This window comes from Grampus griseus (genome assembly GCF_964374135.1).
Source record: "Grampus griseus genome assembly, chromosome: 13".
Classification (NCBI taxonomy): Eukaryota; Metazoa; Chordata; class Mammalia; order Artiodactyla; family Delphinidae; genus Grampus; species Grampus griseus.
The window spans coordinates 45,709,018-45,726,192 of NC_139007.1; the positions used below are offsets into that span (position 1 = coordinate 45,709,018).

The 17,175-nt window shown below is 38.1% G+C and overlaps 1 protein-coding gene across 1 annotated transcript; it reads right to left on the reverse strand.

Annotated features, from left to right (window-relative positions):
• Nucleotides 1-473: 473 nt before the first annotated feature.
• GPRC6A (G protein-coupled receptor class C group 6 member A) lies at nt 474-12,809 on the reverse strand (the record flags this gene model as incomplete). The annotated part of the gene is given in 10 exon segments (XM_082669403.1): nt 474-960; nt 963-977; nt 6,675-6,797; nt 6,801-6,926; nt 6,929-7,206; nt 7,209-7,425; nt 7,429-7,512; nt 9,896-10,041; nt 10,044-10,195; nt 12,616-12,809. Coding segments are annotated over 10 exon segments (1,557 nt in total). The 3' UTR covers nt 474-738.
• Nucleotides 12,810-17,175: the final 4,366 nt, after the last annotated feature.

A 17,175-nucleotide genomic window follows, 5' to 3' on the forward strand; every position in this document is an offset into this window, starting at 1 on the left:
TGGGAGGAAAAACAGCATGTTTGTATCACTGTTTAAATAACACAGAAAATACTTGAGGGTGCAGAAGAGAGTGGAGAATTGCCAGAGCAATGTCCTTGAGTAAGTAAAAGGGGTTGGGGTTCAGAGGTCAACTGGAGGAGCTGACCTTGGCTAGGAGCATAGACAGTCCATCCACAGTGCCAGATGGAAAGCAGGGATACAGGCACAGATGTGGTGGCAGCAGAACACTGGAGTTCTCTTTTGATTGTCTCAGTTTTGTTAGTCAAATAGGAAGCAGGGTCCACTGAAAGTGAAGATGGGGAAGATGTGTTGGAGTCAAAGGAGAGAAAAGAAAGTATAAAAAGCCATCTAGGAAGGTGGACAGATTATGGGCTAGGGTAATAGTCTGATTGCCCAATAGCATTTAGGACCCACTGGAGGTTAGAGATCATGAATTTTAAATGAGAACAGTCAGCAAGGTAGGTGGGGTTTTTTTCTTTTTCTTTTTTGCTTGTTTTTGCCAAGTTCAGCTACATGGGGGCTATACTGATTAATATAACCAGGATTATACTTCGGTCCAATGAATAAGATGAAGAGAGAGATGGGCAAGGAAATTGAGGGTGTGTACAAGGGAGTGATATACAAGTTGACTATGGAATTTAAGGAGGGAAGTTGGGGACAGAGAACAGGCAGTAGGACCACTGGAGGTCCTGGCGGGGTCAAGGACTTTCGCAGTTGAAGTACCAATTGATTTGAATGCTACAAAGCAGCCAACAGCAAAATTACCTTAAGATTCCTGAACTCATGTTTTGTTCCTTGGTCTGTGACAATGAAGACATCATTCTTCAGGTCGTATTGTGCCATCTTGGCAATAGTCATGTGGCTGTTGATCTTCCAGAGCACAACATCATATCCAATATTCATATCTCCATGGGCATCAAAATGAAATGAACTCCCTCCATCTGTGAACGTCACATTTTTTTCAGTACATCAAGTAACTATGAACAATAAAAACAGAAGCAAAGACTGATAGAAATATTGTAAGTGTATCCATTATCCCAACTGTAACACTGCCTTACAGGAATATCACTTAAAAATTGGAAAAAGGACATTCTGGATCAGTGAGTGTGGTAATTAGTTGAGAAGGTGCTTAACTGCTAGGCAACAATTTGAGAAATGTTGAGAATTTCTGCCAAAGGCTTGCTCTGTGAATTTGAGAAAGCAAGTTAATGTTTATGGAGGTAGCTTCTCTAGCCTACAAAATTGAAATCTGACCATCTTTACTTTCTCCACGTTGCAGAATTAATGGGTCCTCTGGGGCAGATGCCTGGGCTCTCTAATTCTGGTTCCATATTTCATTAGTGGTGTGATCTTGGCAGTTACAATTTCTTTCTGGGCCACAGTTGAGGTAAATGAAACCTACTTAATATGATTATTATAAGAATTAAATGTAATTATGGATATAAGCACTTTAGCCCAGTATATGGCACAGATTAAGGGTTAATAGAGATTAGCTTAATACCTTTAAGTACCTGTTATTGGCTAATAGGGATGTTGTGCAAATAAATAAAAATACTTTGCATCTACCAACTAATAAAGTCACCTGGCATTCATACATTACATGCTAATACTCAAATCTGTGATGCCCTTTTACTCCATAACAACTCAGCAAAGCAAGCTGAGCAGGGATCGTCTTCCTCTTTTCTCAGAGGAGGACCCCAGCCAAGGGGTGAAGGACCTTATCTGAGGATACACATCTTGACTTTCATTATGAGGTCTTGCCATTGCACCTAACAATATATTCATTTAAATTCTCCTCATTGTTTTTTTCCTTCTGACTCAAAGCAATCACCCCTGTGCCATTTGGAGTTATGGAAGGCAGGAAATTCGTCCTTTCCTTCTAGAGTCACAATCAGCCTGGGCCTTTGGCCAAGTCTGAGTAGGTAATCCAAGCCAGTAGCTGTCATGCTCACCAGCCCCAAAATGAAGGCTGAGGGGACAGAACTACAGACCTGGGCAACAGTCCGGTAACAACAGCACCCTGCTCTTGGGGCAGGGTGAGGGGCGTCCCTACCTGAGAAGTTTAATTGGTGAGCCCAAGGTAACTGCTAGTGCCTGCCTTCTAAGTCCATACTCGTTTGGTGGGACGTGTAGATCTTCTCATCTCCAATGGTTTTCAAGTCTGTTTCAGTAATGGAAAGTATAGTAAAGTGATCTCTAAATTCTATTTCCAATTTAGTTCAGAAAATGATTTTTTTTAACTTGAGAAGAAATATAATGAAAAAGTACTTTTCTTGTTACCCAGTTTGTTCAGTGAGAACTTGTATGCAATATAGCTAGAACAGAAAATGTTTTACTGACAAATGAGGCAGCCGTATTGAGCTTGTGCTGCAGGAGAAGAATACTGGACTGGGAGGGAGGGAAACATTTGAGTTCTGGCTCCACGGTCCCGTGCATCTATATCTGTGATGTTTATGTGGCTTTTGTTGGGTGCAAAATCTATGGAACAAGGCTGAAATTATTCTATTTGAATAGAGTTATTCTTATTCTATTTCTTCCTAGTTAATCTTTTTTTAAAAAATATTTATTTATTTGTTTGTCTGGCTGTGCCGGGTCTTAGTTGTGGCATGTGGGATCTTTGGTGCCTCGTGCGGGATCTTCATTGCGGCATGTGGACTCTTAGTTGCGGTGTGTGGGATCTAGTTCCCTGGCCAGGTATCGAACCCGGGCCCCCTGCATTGGGAGCGTGGAGTCTTAACTACTGGACCACCAGGGAAGTCCCTTAGTTAACCTTTTATGAGTGTTTCTTTCCTTCAGTTTTTTTCCCCTTTGGCAAATAGAATATAAGAAAATCAAATTGTATTTTAAGTAAATATATTAGCTACAGTAGTCATGTCAATAACCAAATATCACTTTAGCAAAATCTCTAAGCATGTATATTGATTTTATTATATGTCCTCACAGGTTTCTTAGTTCTTTTAATCAATTCAAATTAATTAGTATTGCTTTAAAGAAGCAGGATGTCAGATCTAAGGTGGTAGAATTAACTGACAAAATCTTATTCCAGCAATTGCCTGGAACAAAAAATATGGAGGGAACAAAAATAGAACAAGTAAAGCCCTGCCTTCAATGTTCCCATCTCTACCTGTGTATTGATTTTTCTTCTGTTCCTTCCTTAAGCAATATACACACGTAAGCCCCAGGAACTTAGTTGTTTAGAGAGCATATCCTCTTCCATTCTTTTGTTTGAACTATAATTTCCACCAGTTTTTTCCTCCATTTAATCAGGTTTTACAGGGTAAATTTCTGACACATATACGTTCTGTAAATAATGATAACATTGTATGATGTAAATAAACTAGCACAATTCCATGTTTGTTCTTACAGGAAAGAGGGTGGAGGCAAACAAAACAGTACATTCATCACTTGTTAAATATTCTATCGAACATTTGCTCTGGATTAAGGTAATTTTGAACATTAATGCTTACAGTTATTAAGCTATTTAAGGCCTTTTCCATCCATTATTTGTTTATTTTTCATCAAGACTCTGAAACTCATGATAACTTGACTCTAAAATATTTAGAGAGTAGGATTTGCATCTCCATGATTATATATAATTCACCTCTGTATGGTAATGACCTGTTTCTGAAAACACGAGGTCAGGAGACCACTCCAATTAAGCTGCTGTGGTTGATGCTGTTTTCCATGTCCCCAGCCTCTCTGCTGTCCACTACATCTCCGTAAGTGAGCTGTGCTTGTGAAAAGAGGTATCTATGTGAGCGAATTAGAGACTAGCAAGGAAGCAGCCTTGCATCTCTGTCTGGTACCCAACCTATGTCTTTTTCTTTTGTAAACTTTTCCATGGTGTAGCAAAAACGCACATGACTAAGGCTGGGACAGTTTCACTGCTAACTCTATGAGTGCCCACGGGCCAGACCCTTATGGCTGAGGTCCCCTCCATCTCTAAACTGCTGCAATTCTCAGTCACCAGTAACACTTCTTCTTGCCAGTTCTTTAGGACGAAGTGTAATGAACAAGAATCGGTGACTCTACCATAATATTTAAAGATTAGAGATGATGTGTGTCAATGCTTAGTATAGTAGGCCTTAAAAATTATTAGTTATTATTTTCCTCATTGCTCCACAATCGTTCCCTTTTTGTCCTCATGTCTCTTCTGACTTTTGGACCACTACACTTGAATGTCTCATAAGTTCTTCACATTCAACATGTCCAAAATGGAATGCTTAATACTTCTTCTCGCTTCTGGACCTTCACTTTTCTCTGTGTTTCCATCTCAATAAATGGCACCAGTTGCCCAAATTTAGAATCATTTGCGACATCTTTGCTTTTCTCTGTCATTCTTTACATCCAATCTATCTCCAAATACTCTTCGTCTTTCCTCTTAAGTATATGCCTCTCCATCCTCATTGTCACACCCTTAGTACCTGTAGCACTTATACCTGAAGTATAAGGCATCCTTATTGTATGCCTGGATTACCAAACTGGTCTTTCTCTGTCTAGTCTTGTGTTCCTCTAGTCAATTACATTGCAGTAGGAATACTATTTCTACAATGGAAAGCAGGTCACATCACTCTTCTGTCTAAAACTAGCTTTAATTGGCTCCCCTTTGCTCTCTCAAGTCCAAACCTTTAAACATAGCTTGCAGACTTTCTATTGAAAGGATGGTCTTTGTACCAGCAATATCAGCATCACCTGAGAGATTGTTAGAAGTGCAGACTTTCAGGTTCCCCACACTGGAACTACTGAATTAGCATCAGCATGATAATCATATTACCAGGTAATCAAGTTTGAGACGCTCTGATTGATAAGGCCCTGATGATGGATGCTTCACTAGCCCTCCACTCTCGTTTGCCTGTAATTTCCACAAAAGACTCCAGTTCTATGGCACTACTTTCTGATCCCTGAAGATGCCATGCTTTCTCTCTCTGTGACTTTGCTGGGGAATTTCTGTCCTGCTTAACTCCTACCCATCTATCATATTCACCAGAGATGTCATGATCTTTGGAGAATGTTCTCTGAATTGCTAATGCAATTAGCAATTATATAGCTTCTCCCCTTTATCCCATCTGTCTCTGATTGTCTATTTTCTCTCCATTACTCTTTCTCAACCTCTCATTCTTAAAATTTCATGTAGTGGTTTCATTATGTTGGTCCACTTAACTTAGAGTTTTTTTTTAAACCAATCCCTCATTAAAGTTTTACATTACAAAGAGTATGCTTTCAAACAGTTATCTTAAAATCACTAGACAGGGCTTCCCTGGTGGCGCAGTGGTTGAGAGTCTGCCTGCCGATGTAGGGGATGCGGGTTCGTGCCCCGGTCTGGGAAGATCCCACATGGTCTGGGAAGATCCCACATGCCGCGGAGTGGCTGGGCCCGTGAGCCATAGCCGCTGAGCCTGTGCGTCCAGAGCCTGTGCTCCGCAATGGGAGAGGCCACAACAGTAAAAATCACTAGACAAATAAATGTGTGTGTGTGTGTGTGTGTGTGTGTGTGTGTGTATACACACATATTTTAAAGAGAGTTTTAATTAAAAGTAAAAATTCTAATCTCTAGTCTTACCTCTTCATTAGGTTTTTCTTGCCTTGCATTTACAAGGTGAAAACTTGTTTTAAAATGAGCAACTTAAAACACCCTATGACCATCACATGATTCACCCAGATGTAAGCTGATCACTTGGAGCTTGTGTTTGTGGGTGTTTAAAGTAAGAATGAAAAAAGTAGAAACAGCTTGCCATGGACATTCACTTATGTGATCAGAAGAATTGGATCTTATTCCCTTTTACCTTTTTTCCCTAACAAATGTAAAATAAATATCTTTTTTGGAACATGATTCTGCCTTAAGACAGACAGGTTTGGCTTTGAATACACATTAATGAGAAATTTGTTTCTAATGAGTAAAATTTATCATATAAAGCAGCAGTTTGCTTTTAAATGCCTTGTTTATGAACATTTTAAAAACACAATGGAAAATTTTCACTAAATAGGGCCATATTATGCTTTAATTAGAGTTTCTACAAACTAATCAAAGAGAAGAAAGGGAAAGACTTCTTTTACACAATTAGTGGTTCATTTAAACCTGAGATATCATAAGACTTGTTACGACTGACCTAACAACATTCATTTGAAGAAGACTGGAGTCCTAGGGAGACTGCCCTAAGTAAGAGTCATAACTGGAGGCATTAGGACTATAACCACCAGAGATACCATGAAAACCAGAGGGTATGGAGTCAGAAGACCCAGACGAGAGTCATATTTCTGGTACTTTCAGCTTTAGTTTCTTTATGCATAATATTTAGCAATAATAAAAGGGATCATTAAACATGCCTGGTCTTGTGTTTGTTAAGAGCATCAAAAGAGATAATCATTTGAAGCTTTGAAAAACTGCAAGATCAGATACAAATACATAAACCAAAGGAAAAGAGCACTATCAACAGAGTCTTCTTGGAAATTAAAAGAACACGACTTTGGTGGGTCAGAGTAGGAGGTGAAGGTAAAATAAAAACTCTATTATTCTTAAGAACAAAGAACTAGTGATAGAAATTCAGGTTATTCAAACACTGCAAGTATCTACTTATAAAAGGAATACAGTTAAGAGCAGTTTATATAAATATTGCAGATTAAAGAAAGGAGAGAAATGATGGTAGGGGAATTTTCTCAGATATGTGAGTTGGTACCTCCCATGGTTGGAAGGCATTGGGGTTCTGACTGTCTCGAGCTTGGCACAGATCCCAAATGGCATAATCAAGGGCAAACACTGCTAGCTGAATACTGTGAATAAGTCCCGGCTCAGTGTAATCTCACAGGAAGTCATTTCTCAGCGAGAAGTTCCTTTCTATATCCTCGTTAGCCTTGTAGGACAAAGTCCCCTGAGAATAGTTGGAAATGCATTGACTCAGATCACTGTCCTTAGTATATGCACAGGCAGAGCCTTGAGCGTGGCATATTCATTTAAGGGCTTGTTATTATCACTGGGAAACATATGCAGATTTTGAAGAAAGGAATGGAAAGAGGACATATTCCTTCTTCTAAAGGTAAACCCCACAACTTTGCCAATCCTTTTAACCTTAGGAATGGCGGTGATCTTGGTGGCCGTTGACCAGTTATCGCTAGCAATCCAGAACTTATTTATATTCCTTTCAATGGCTTTACTGAAGAGATTGAAAACATGGAGCTGACTCAGAAATACCACAACGACATTAACCTGGCTTCTGCTATGATTCTCTCAAGTGTCTGACTGATCCTGACTTCAATGGTATTATCTGAGAGGAAGGCTGGGAGAACTTCTCTGAAGGCTATGCACACATTATTTGTTGAGGTCTGAAGTGCAAAAGTGTTGAGAGCCAGTCGTCCATAGTCATCATCTGTGGTTAGGATGCCAATCCAGTTCCATCCACATTTCTGAATCAGGTGGGCCATTGCTTTAGTCTAGTAGAAGTCACTGGGTACAGTCTGTAAAAATGAAGGAAAGCGAATTTTGTCACTTAGGGTTTCTGCAGTTGATTCATAACTCACCTGGAAATGGACAGAAACTTTTAGTTACGGTGTTGATGAGCTGCAGGTGGCTATTCATAGTAGATATTCTTCTCTTTGATTTCTGTGAGTTTCCATAACATTTTCTAAATCCTTTGATCCTTTCCATCCTTCCCCTTCAATGAACTACTTTATAAATGGCTTGAATCACGATACTTAGTACCTGGTGACTGTTGAGGGTCATTGCTTTTCAATCATTTGGTACTGTGTATAGTATAAGCCCTTCAAGGGTTTAGGCTCTATCTTAAATCTCCATCTACACTCCTATATCCATTTATATCTATCTTATATCTCAGGCCAGGGCCAATAGTGGATATTTTTTAAATACTTAGAGATAAATATGGGAAAATGCAGCCAGTCAAATAAGCAAAATGAATTTTCAGACACCTAGTTTGTTCAAAATGTGTATAAATGACAACTTTGATGATTTTTATTCTAGGTAAAATAAATCATCCAGACAAATAATCATCTGTCCAGGGGTCAGCAAACTTTCTTCTGTAAAGGACCAGATGTAAAATATTTTAAGCTTTGTTGGTCACGTGTGGTCTCTGTCATATAATATTTTTGTATTTTTTGTTACAACCTTTAAAAAATTTAAAAATCATGCTTAGCTTGACATCTCAAGAGCTTGAGAGCCACATTTGACCCACAGGCTATACATTCAATAGTTTTCGGACTCCTAATCTACTCAAAAGAGCAGCAGCATTTTAGGAGACCTCCCTAATGTGTGCAAAGTTTTGCCTAATTTACAGCTTTGGTGATTTTATTCTAGGGAGGGTTATTACCTTCCACAGCTGCAATTGCACTGTGCCACTTCTTCAGTGATTTTTTTTTTTTTTTACTATTTACAGCAGCTACATGGTATGGGGGAAAGACAATAGGCTTTGGAGTCAAACAAACTGTTAGAATCCTGACTCCAATAAATTTGGCAAAGTTAGTTAACACTTCTTTCCCTGTGAAACAACAGGATTCTTGTGAAGACTGAAGAAGTTTTAAATGGATAGTGGCACACAGTGGACATTCACTAAACCTTAATTCCCTTCCCAGTACCTGACATAACTATGCTCACCTTCACTGTGCCGCCCGGGCTTCTGCAAAATCCGTGTTACCACAGAGAGTCCCCTCTCCTATTGTGTGGTCTATCATGGAAATTACATTTTCACATTAAACAACCATTGTTAAAAATAGTCTACTTTTCTTACTTGTCACTTAACTAACTTTATACGTAGTCTAGAAATTTTGAGCCAAAACCTTATCTCTGAGATATTTGGGGGAATAGTTCTTTTTGTTTTGTTTTGTTTTGGACTTAAACTTTTCATTATCAACTTCTCTAAGCTATAATATAATGGAACTCTCAGAGTCTTATATGGGTATATGCACTTACTTAGTCTAGCTCCAGAAAGTTATATATTTTGAATTCTTATGTACTTATATTATACATGTATATATTTCTATCTGTTCATTTCTATCAGATGGTGATTTCTTGATAATCTGACTATAAGCCTTTTCTAACATTTTGCTTCTAATCTTCCTTGATCTTAGAAAGTAATGACCTAGTGAGTTACAGAGTGATGTGATATGAAGATTAATTCGTTCAAAATCAAAGCCAAGAGAGCTTGCTTGACTCTGAGTAATGTGCAAGGACTTAGTGCAGGGCTGTCTAATACACACTTTGGTCTTTCAGAGACCATTTTGCTTACTTCCTGGTTAATGGTTTGCATTATAGGAAGCTCAGTAGTTCACAGTCTCTGCTCAAAGCCTTTCCATCATACTCAGAACAAAGTGCAAACCATACCACAGCTTACAAGATGCTATATGACCCGGCCCTTACCCCTCTCTACAAATGCATCTCTTACTCTGCTCCTTTCTGCTCAAACTGACCTAATTATACTGACCTTTTGTTATTCTTTGGACATTTCAACTTTGTACTTACTGCTTTCTCAGCCTAGGTACTCTCCTCTTGACTGTCCCTTTTCATTCAAGTTTCAGGCTAAACGTCACCTCCTTGAGAGTCTTCTTTGACTTCCACACCCCTTTACCCCTCACTTCCCCTGCAGTTTTCTTCATGGTACCTGACTGATGTTATTTTAGAAACAAGGCAGTTGAGGTGATCAGAAGTTTCTGTCTTATCCAAATCACACTGAAAACTGTCAGAAACTAGACCTGACAGATTGAGGGATGACTACTCCCTTAGTGCTTTGATCACTATGCTATCCATAATAGGGCACATTCTTTTTTTCTTTTACTGAAGAGAAAGAAAGGTTAAAGTAAAAGCACCTCCCCCACTCGTTTCCCAGATTACCCTGATCCTTTCATGATAAAGAATATGATCAAACCCAAAGTATGGAGGTAGAACAAAACCCACCTGTGGCATGAGCTGTAAATTCAACATCTGGAAGACAGCCATGGTTATTTCTGTGTAGCCAGCACCTATGACAGCCTTAACCCTTGGCATGTATCTGGAATAGTCACACTTAAGCTCCACGATTTCTCTGGAGCAGTTGAACTTAGAAACCTCAGAGCAGCTGCCATTTCCTCTGTGACATCTATGCAAGTGTCATAGATTTCATACCCTAGTTTGACTCCAGATAATAGTGTTGAATTATTGATCATCTCAATGCTGTGTATCATGGCAAGAGTTTGAAGAAAATTTGATATTTCAAAGCTGTTGAGAAACAAGTTTTTTTGAAATTAGAACATAACTCTTCTACAGACATGATGATATCCTATTTTATTCTCATTTCTGCCGTATAATAGACAATTTATGAATTGGTGACACTTATCTCTTGAAGGATCTAAACTTTATTTATTTAAAAATAGTTTTTGATGGAAACCTTTCTCAAGAGTATATAAGGGGACCTCCCTGGCAGTGCAGTGGTTAAGACTCCGTGCTTCCAATGCAGGGGGCACGGGTTCGATCCCTGTTTGGGCAACTAAGATCCCACATGCTGTGAGGCCAAAAATAAAAAATAAAAAAAAAAAAAGAGTATATAGGAGCCCACAGTTTCTCAAATGGAGTCTACAGAACAGGATTTAACCTTTTCGTGGTTAATTTCAGGATCATTTTGAATATTCAGTTTAGTATTCTACAGTATGATGATGTTTTTGTAGTTAGATGTCAGCATTTTATTGCTGTCCAAGAATCTGCTTTTATAGACTCTCCCTTTTTTTTACTTTTGTGAGGCTAATCTATTGTGGTTGGAAAGCAGACAAATAAGACTCTTAAGAATGACTTATAAAACAGGCTCTGGGTAAACGCACAATAGCTTTCTCCTAGATAACATGCACTATTTCAGTTCCAAGGCATAGATATTTCCCCTTTTAGCGGGTTTTTCCAGTTGGTTTCTGGACTTGTGATTATTCCAGAGCATTGAGTTGTTTAATTACTGATTTACTGTTAAGTTTATTTCACCCACCACTCTATACAGAAGGTTACAAACAGTGCCTAATACAGAGTAAGAATTCAATAAATACTTTTTGAATGAATAAAAGGGGATATTGTTGTTCAGGGTTTTGATATTTTCAAGTTTCTTTTAATTCATTTAGTCATGATAAATTAAATAATATTTGGATAATGCTGTTTGTCATTACAGACTATCTAAATGTGAAGTTTGGCAATGAACATTAAGTGTTTAATTTAAAGAAAGAAACAAAGAAGAAAGGTTAAAGTAATGAATTGTCTGGCAAATAAAATGTGTAATATTTTCAGAGTCTCCCACATGTTAGCTCCATGAGAGTCTGAACCCCTTTGGTGTTTACCTCAGGATCTCCTATGCCTAGAATGCGACCTAGGTAATGTAGGCATTTCATAAATAGTTGTTCAATGTTGAATGAATACTGTTTCTCTCAAGGAGTGACAGTAAAGCAAAATGATGTTCAGTGACTTTTTTTTTCCAGAATAAATTTGCTTATTAGACCAAATGATTTTTTTTAAATCATTTTCCATCCTTATTTGTTGGCCTATGATTGTGGGCCTTAAATCTGCAGTGTCTATTTAGTGCTCTGAAAAATCCTCATTAGCTATTTCAGGGTGTTCACTGGTATTCCTGATAATCAATGATTAAGATGACAGTAGCTCAAATTACCCAACTTAATGCCAGGAAGGAATCTTAGAGTGATGTGGGATCACATTTCACCTGAAAGCATTCATAGAGGGCATGCCAAACACTTTGTGATTAAAAAAAGAAAAAAAAGGAGGGGAAAAGAGGAGACTAAATTTATATACAAAAGTATCAAGATAGAAATCAGGATTTGAGAGTTAGAAGGAAGCACTGGGATCACATTGCTATAGCAACAGAAGCTGATGCTGCCTGTCTTTAAAAGTTATCCAGGCCCTTATTTTACAGAAGAGAAAAATCAGAAGCTGAAACTCAGAGAGTTTAAATGATTTGCCTAAATCTACAAAATTACTTTGTCACCAAACTGAAATTAGAATTCAAATAGCCTGTTCTCCTTAAAGAAAACCATCTGTAGTATCCTCCATCCAGCTTTATTTTTCTATAATACACCGTGACAAATGTCTACAGTCAAACTTTCACAATATAAAGTGTTCATCAAGGAAGAAGGAACATTCTGAGTTGAAGTAGGGTTCTTAATTCATTATGAAAGAATTAGACGATTTCAAGAATGAAATAAATACAGTGTTGACAAAAATGTTAGTATGGAGAAAAATTTTAAGTGCAGTCTATTTTAAACAAAGAATTAAATAAAGATCCATGTTTGAAACAACCCACATCTGTGGGTGATAGGAATATAATTGTGCTATTTATGCTTGTAGTGGACGGGCTACTGTGTCTTATTGGTTTTCTCCTGTGACTTCAGGGGTTATTCTTTATAGGCAAAATCCAAATAAATATATTAATGGAAGCATTCATTGCCTCTGTACTTGGAGGTTGATTATACATATAGCGCTAATATATCTTTCTTGTAAGGAAGAATAGCAAGACTTAACTTTATGCAACTTAAAAATGTATGAGTTTACATTTTGTTAAAATAATTTAGATGTTAACACAAGTAAACATTTACGTGCCCTATTCTCACTGCATAATCTTGAAATCTAAATGTGTTCTCTGAAGCTTTACTCACCCAACACACTTCTGGATTTCTGGCCATCTGGGGTAGCCTTCTGAGGACAGCATTTTTTCATGAATGGCAAACAAACCTCCAATCATGATATGCCCTGGAGAAGTGGCAGCCACAAAGTCACCAGGGGTCTGGCAAGGCTGGGAAGTAGCAAAAATAATCACAAAACAGGTAATCAGTACTATCAGTAGTGCCATGTTTCTATCTCATTTGCTCACTTCTTGCGAGTTCTGAGGAATCACTGAGCTCACAGAGTGCCAGCAACATCATTCTTATTTCACCTGTAAACACCATATAACGTATTAGATAGTGTCAAGGGCCAGAAACACTCAGTGTTCACATCCTTGATGACAGTCAAAACAGTTCTTCACCAATAAGAACATAGCAGACTTTCTCACACTCCGTTGTTGATGTGTGATGGCAGTAATGCCAGGTAAAGCTGATAGAATTAGAAACACAGCTCCTCACTGTGAAAGCATCTTTTACTCAACTGACATGTCAAAGGCTTTGAGTCATGCTGGCATTTCTTTTGAAGTAAGATATAGAATCTTCAAGAGGGAGCAGTTTGGGAAAGTTTTCCCTCTTCAGAAATGGACAGTTTGGGGACTTCCCTGGTGGCACAGTGGTTAAGAACCCGCCTGCCAAGGCAGGGGACACGGGTTCGAGCTCTGGTCCGGCAAGTTCCCACATGCCGTGGAGCAACTAAGCCCGTGCACCACAACTACTGAGCCTGCGCTCTAGAGCCCGCGAGCCACAGCTACTGAGCCCACGTGCCACAGCTGCTGAAGTTTACGTGCCTAGAGCCCATGCTCTGCAACAAAAGCCACCACAGTGAGAAACCTGCGCACCGCAATGAAGAGTAGCCCCTGCTCACTGCACCTAGAGAAAGCCCATGTGCAGCAACGAAGACCCAACGAGCCAAAAAATAAAAATAAATTTTAGAAGTAATAAATTTTAAAAAATTCTGAAAAATTAAAAAAAACAAAAAGAAATGGACAGTTTTGCATTTTCCGAGGTATCACATTCAAGGCACAAAAGCTGAAAAGTAGCTTATAAACTGTTTAGAAAAATAGCATTCCAAATTTATTTCCCCAGAAAAGCTCTATGTAAAAAATGAATTTCAGTTATATTTAGGTATTTATCACTGTGAGTTCACATGTGTTAGAAATAAGTAGTTTCTGTGGTGATGGGCAAAACTAAACATGAGATGAAACTTGTCTGATGTAGTAGTATTTTGCTTTGAACAAGAAAGTTCTGTCATAGATCATTGACGTTTCCACGCTGTTTGTGGATTCTATTTTTATACATTTGGAACTCTTCAGGCTACATGTTCTCAGTGCTTCAGAATCTGAACTAACATGACTTTGTGGATATCTTATAGAATTTAACAGAAGATAGATAAGCCTCAGTAACTGGCACTATCAAGAAGTTAAAAAATTTTAAATTTACTTTTTAAAATCAGTCTTTTTCAAACATTGGTTTAAGGAGGAATATATCATGGGCAAGCAATTCCAAATCTAATACATCCAGTTTATTTGATGGGTAGCAGATACATTTAAAAGAATTTCAGAAAATAAAAGAGTCCAGTGGCAATTATGATATTTTTCATCATTGAAATTATCCTTAGGTTCCATTGACGTGTGGAGCTGTGCCAGCTGAAGGGTGGAGAAGTCACAGCCCTTCACACGGTGTCACATGTTTCCTTAAGTCTTACCATTTTTACTAGCGGCCGGAATTCCTCTTAGGATCCAATCCAGTGAACTTCAGTTGTCCAGAAAGTTTAATATACAGGAGTCTGAAGACTCTTCAGATGTTTAGCAATTGCATTTTACCTAATTAATCTTTATTATTCATTTGTGTATGTGTGCAATTGGCTAAATTTATGTTTTCATGAATTTAGTTATTTTGCTCAGATATCTCCAAGATCTGCTATGATTATAAGTTCAAAGATGATTTTGGTAAAAATATACTAAAAAATAAGAAATTCAGATAATTGTCTATCAAAAGTATATAATAGGTATTAAGCAACTCAGAATGATTTGGAAGATATGACCCTCATGTGACCATATTGCTCAGACCTGACATTTATTTGAAAAATCAGTGACAAAAGTTATACCCATGATCTCTTAGGATGTAATTTTAACAATATTTAGGGTCTTTGTTATCTGACTTTCTTATTTATTTTTATTTTTATTTTTTTTAGAAGATGTTGGGGGTAGGAGTTTATTAATTAATTAATTTATTTTTGCTGTGTTGGGTCTTCGTTTCTGTGCGAGGGCTTTCTCTAGTTGTGGCAAGCAGGGGCCACTCTTCATTGTGGTGCGCGGGCCTCTCACTATCACAGCCTCTCTTGTTGCGGAGCACAGGCTCCAGACGCGCAGGCTCAGTAGTTGTGGCTCACGGGCCTAGTTGCTCCGCGGCATGTGGGATCCTCCCAGACCAGGGCTTGAACCCGTGTCCCCTGCATTAGCAGGCAGATTCTCAACCACTGCGCCACCAGGGAAGCCCCTGACTTTCTTATTTTAATAACTATAATCTAAGTTGGAAAATCTGTTTCTATAAAGGAGCCTTCTGAAAGTAGGAAAACAAAAGTTTTCAAAAGCCTTTGTCCTGTAAAATTCAGTGTCATGTGGCAGAAAGTGCTCAAGCTTCAGAAGCTGACAGACTGGGTGACCATGAATGTGACCATGAATGAGTTACTTTTCTGAGCAATAATTTTCTCATATATAAAATGAGAACTTTTCTGAGCAATAATTTTCTCATATATAAAATAGGTAAGATACTCTATCTCATGGATATGTTTTGAAACTTGAGCTGGCTTGCTTTGTAAAGCTCCTATATTCTAGTTGGCACTCAATAAGTAGCTCCTGTCTTAATCCATCAGGGCTACTATCACAAAAATACCATATACTTGGTGGCCTGTAATCAACAAACATTTATTTCTCACAGTACTGGAGACTTGGAAGTCCAAGATCATGGCGCTGGCAGATTCAGTGTCTGCCAAGAGCCTGCTATAAACCTCACACGGTGGAAACGACAAGGGAGCTTTTTCAAGGTTGCTTTTATAAAGGCACAGATCCATTTGGGAGGGCTCTGCCCTCCTGACCTAATCACTTCCCAAAGGCCCCACCTCCTAATACAATCAGCTTTGGGCTTAGGTTTCAACATCTGAATTTTGGGAGGGCATAAACATTCAGAACATAGCAGTTCCCTCCTTCCCCTTCCCAAAATCAAACTGAAAGTTATTAATTCCTGAATTTGGAATGCTTTCCACAATTGGTTAAATCATTGTTCAGAGCTCTTTCTCAAACATCTTAAATGCATGCCTGGTAGAAATGATGATGTTTATAATTGAACCATTAGCTGGTTATTGTCTCCCTAAAATATAAATCCATTACTGAGTTCAGGGTGAAGGAAGATACAGAGTATACTAATTACTTCAGAATTTCACTGGACACGTTATCCTCATTGTTGTAGTTTCTATTATTATCAAGATTTGATTTTGGACTAGGGACAAAACTTTTAGCCATCAGTTTTAATCTACAGTTACTGTACATTTTCTGCAATTTACAAAGACTTAAAAATGACAACAATAAGTCTTACTATTTCAAAAGATTTTTTTTTTAGCCTTAACTGTTTCTGAAAGACAAAAACTGGAAGAAGTTTTGAGAGATGAATTACTGATGGCAGTAGCTTACTCCTCCTTTTGATCTCAAGGTTCTATATTTCTTTGTGACTATCTTTATATGAAGAAATATCTGCCTAATATTATTTAAAGAGAATAGTACAGAAGTGATAGCACTACCCAAGTAATTCTTATAAAGACACCATTGCCCTGTTGGGACAAGTATAGTAAGGGATGTAAAATCAATGAGTAAGGGTGCTTTGCTCTATCATTAGTTTGTAGCACTTCGATGGGATGACTTACTACAGCCCCAGTAAGCTAATCTGAGCTACAGTAGTCACTAGATATGATCAGCATCTTAGATGGCCTATTACTATTATCATTCACTTGCAAAAATCAAATTATCAATTAATATGATGCTTACGCAGCATTGAATGCTAGAGGGATACCATTGTACTGTAAGTCACAAAGTTCAGCAAACTTCAGCTAGAGGTAAAATTAGATGGCAGAGGCCTAAATCCCCAGTGGACCCAGTTGGCTGCGTAGCTAAGTAATTGATTTTGTTTAGGTGGGTTTCAAATATATCAATAATTTTAGAGTTGGTTCTTAAGAAGCTTATAAAACAATTGAGTCAAGTTTTGGTCGTCTTGCAATCTTTCCTCTGTTGGGTCCCCTGTTCCCCTGTACTTACTCAGCTTGTCTCAGTATTCCATCACTGTGTACTCCACATTGAATTGTCAGTTATCACTGCAACACTTCTGCTCCATCATACCCTGTCTGCTGTACTCCTGTCTGTAACTGAAATTTCTCTCCTAGCACTTTTTTATGTAATATATAGTTTTAGCATTAGGAAATTAATTTTCTTTAATGTTCAACATAGAGGATATTATCCTACTCAGGTCATCCTAGGATGTCTATGGATAGACTTCATAAAAGTC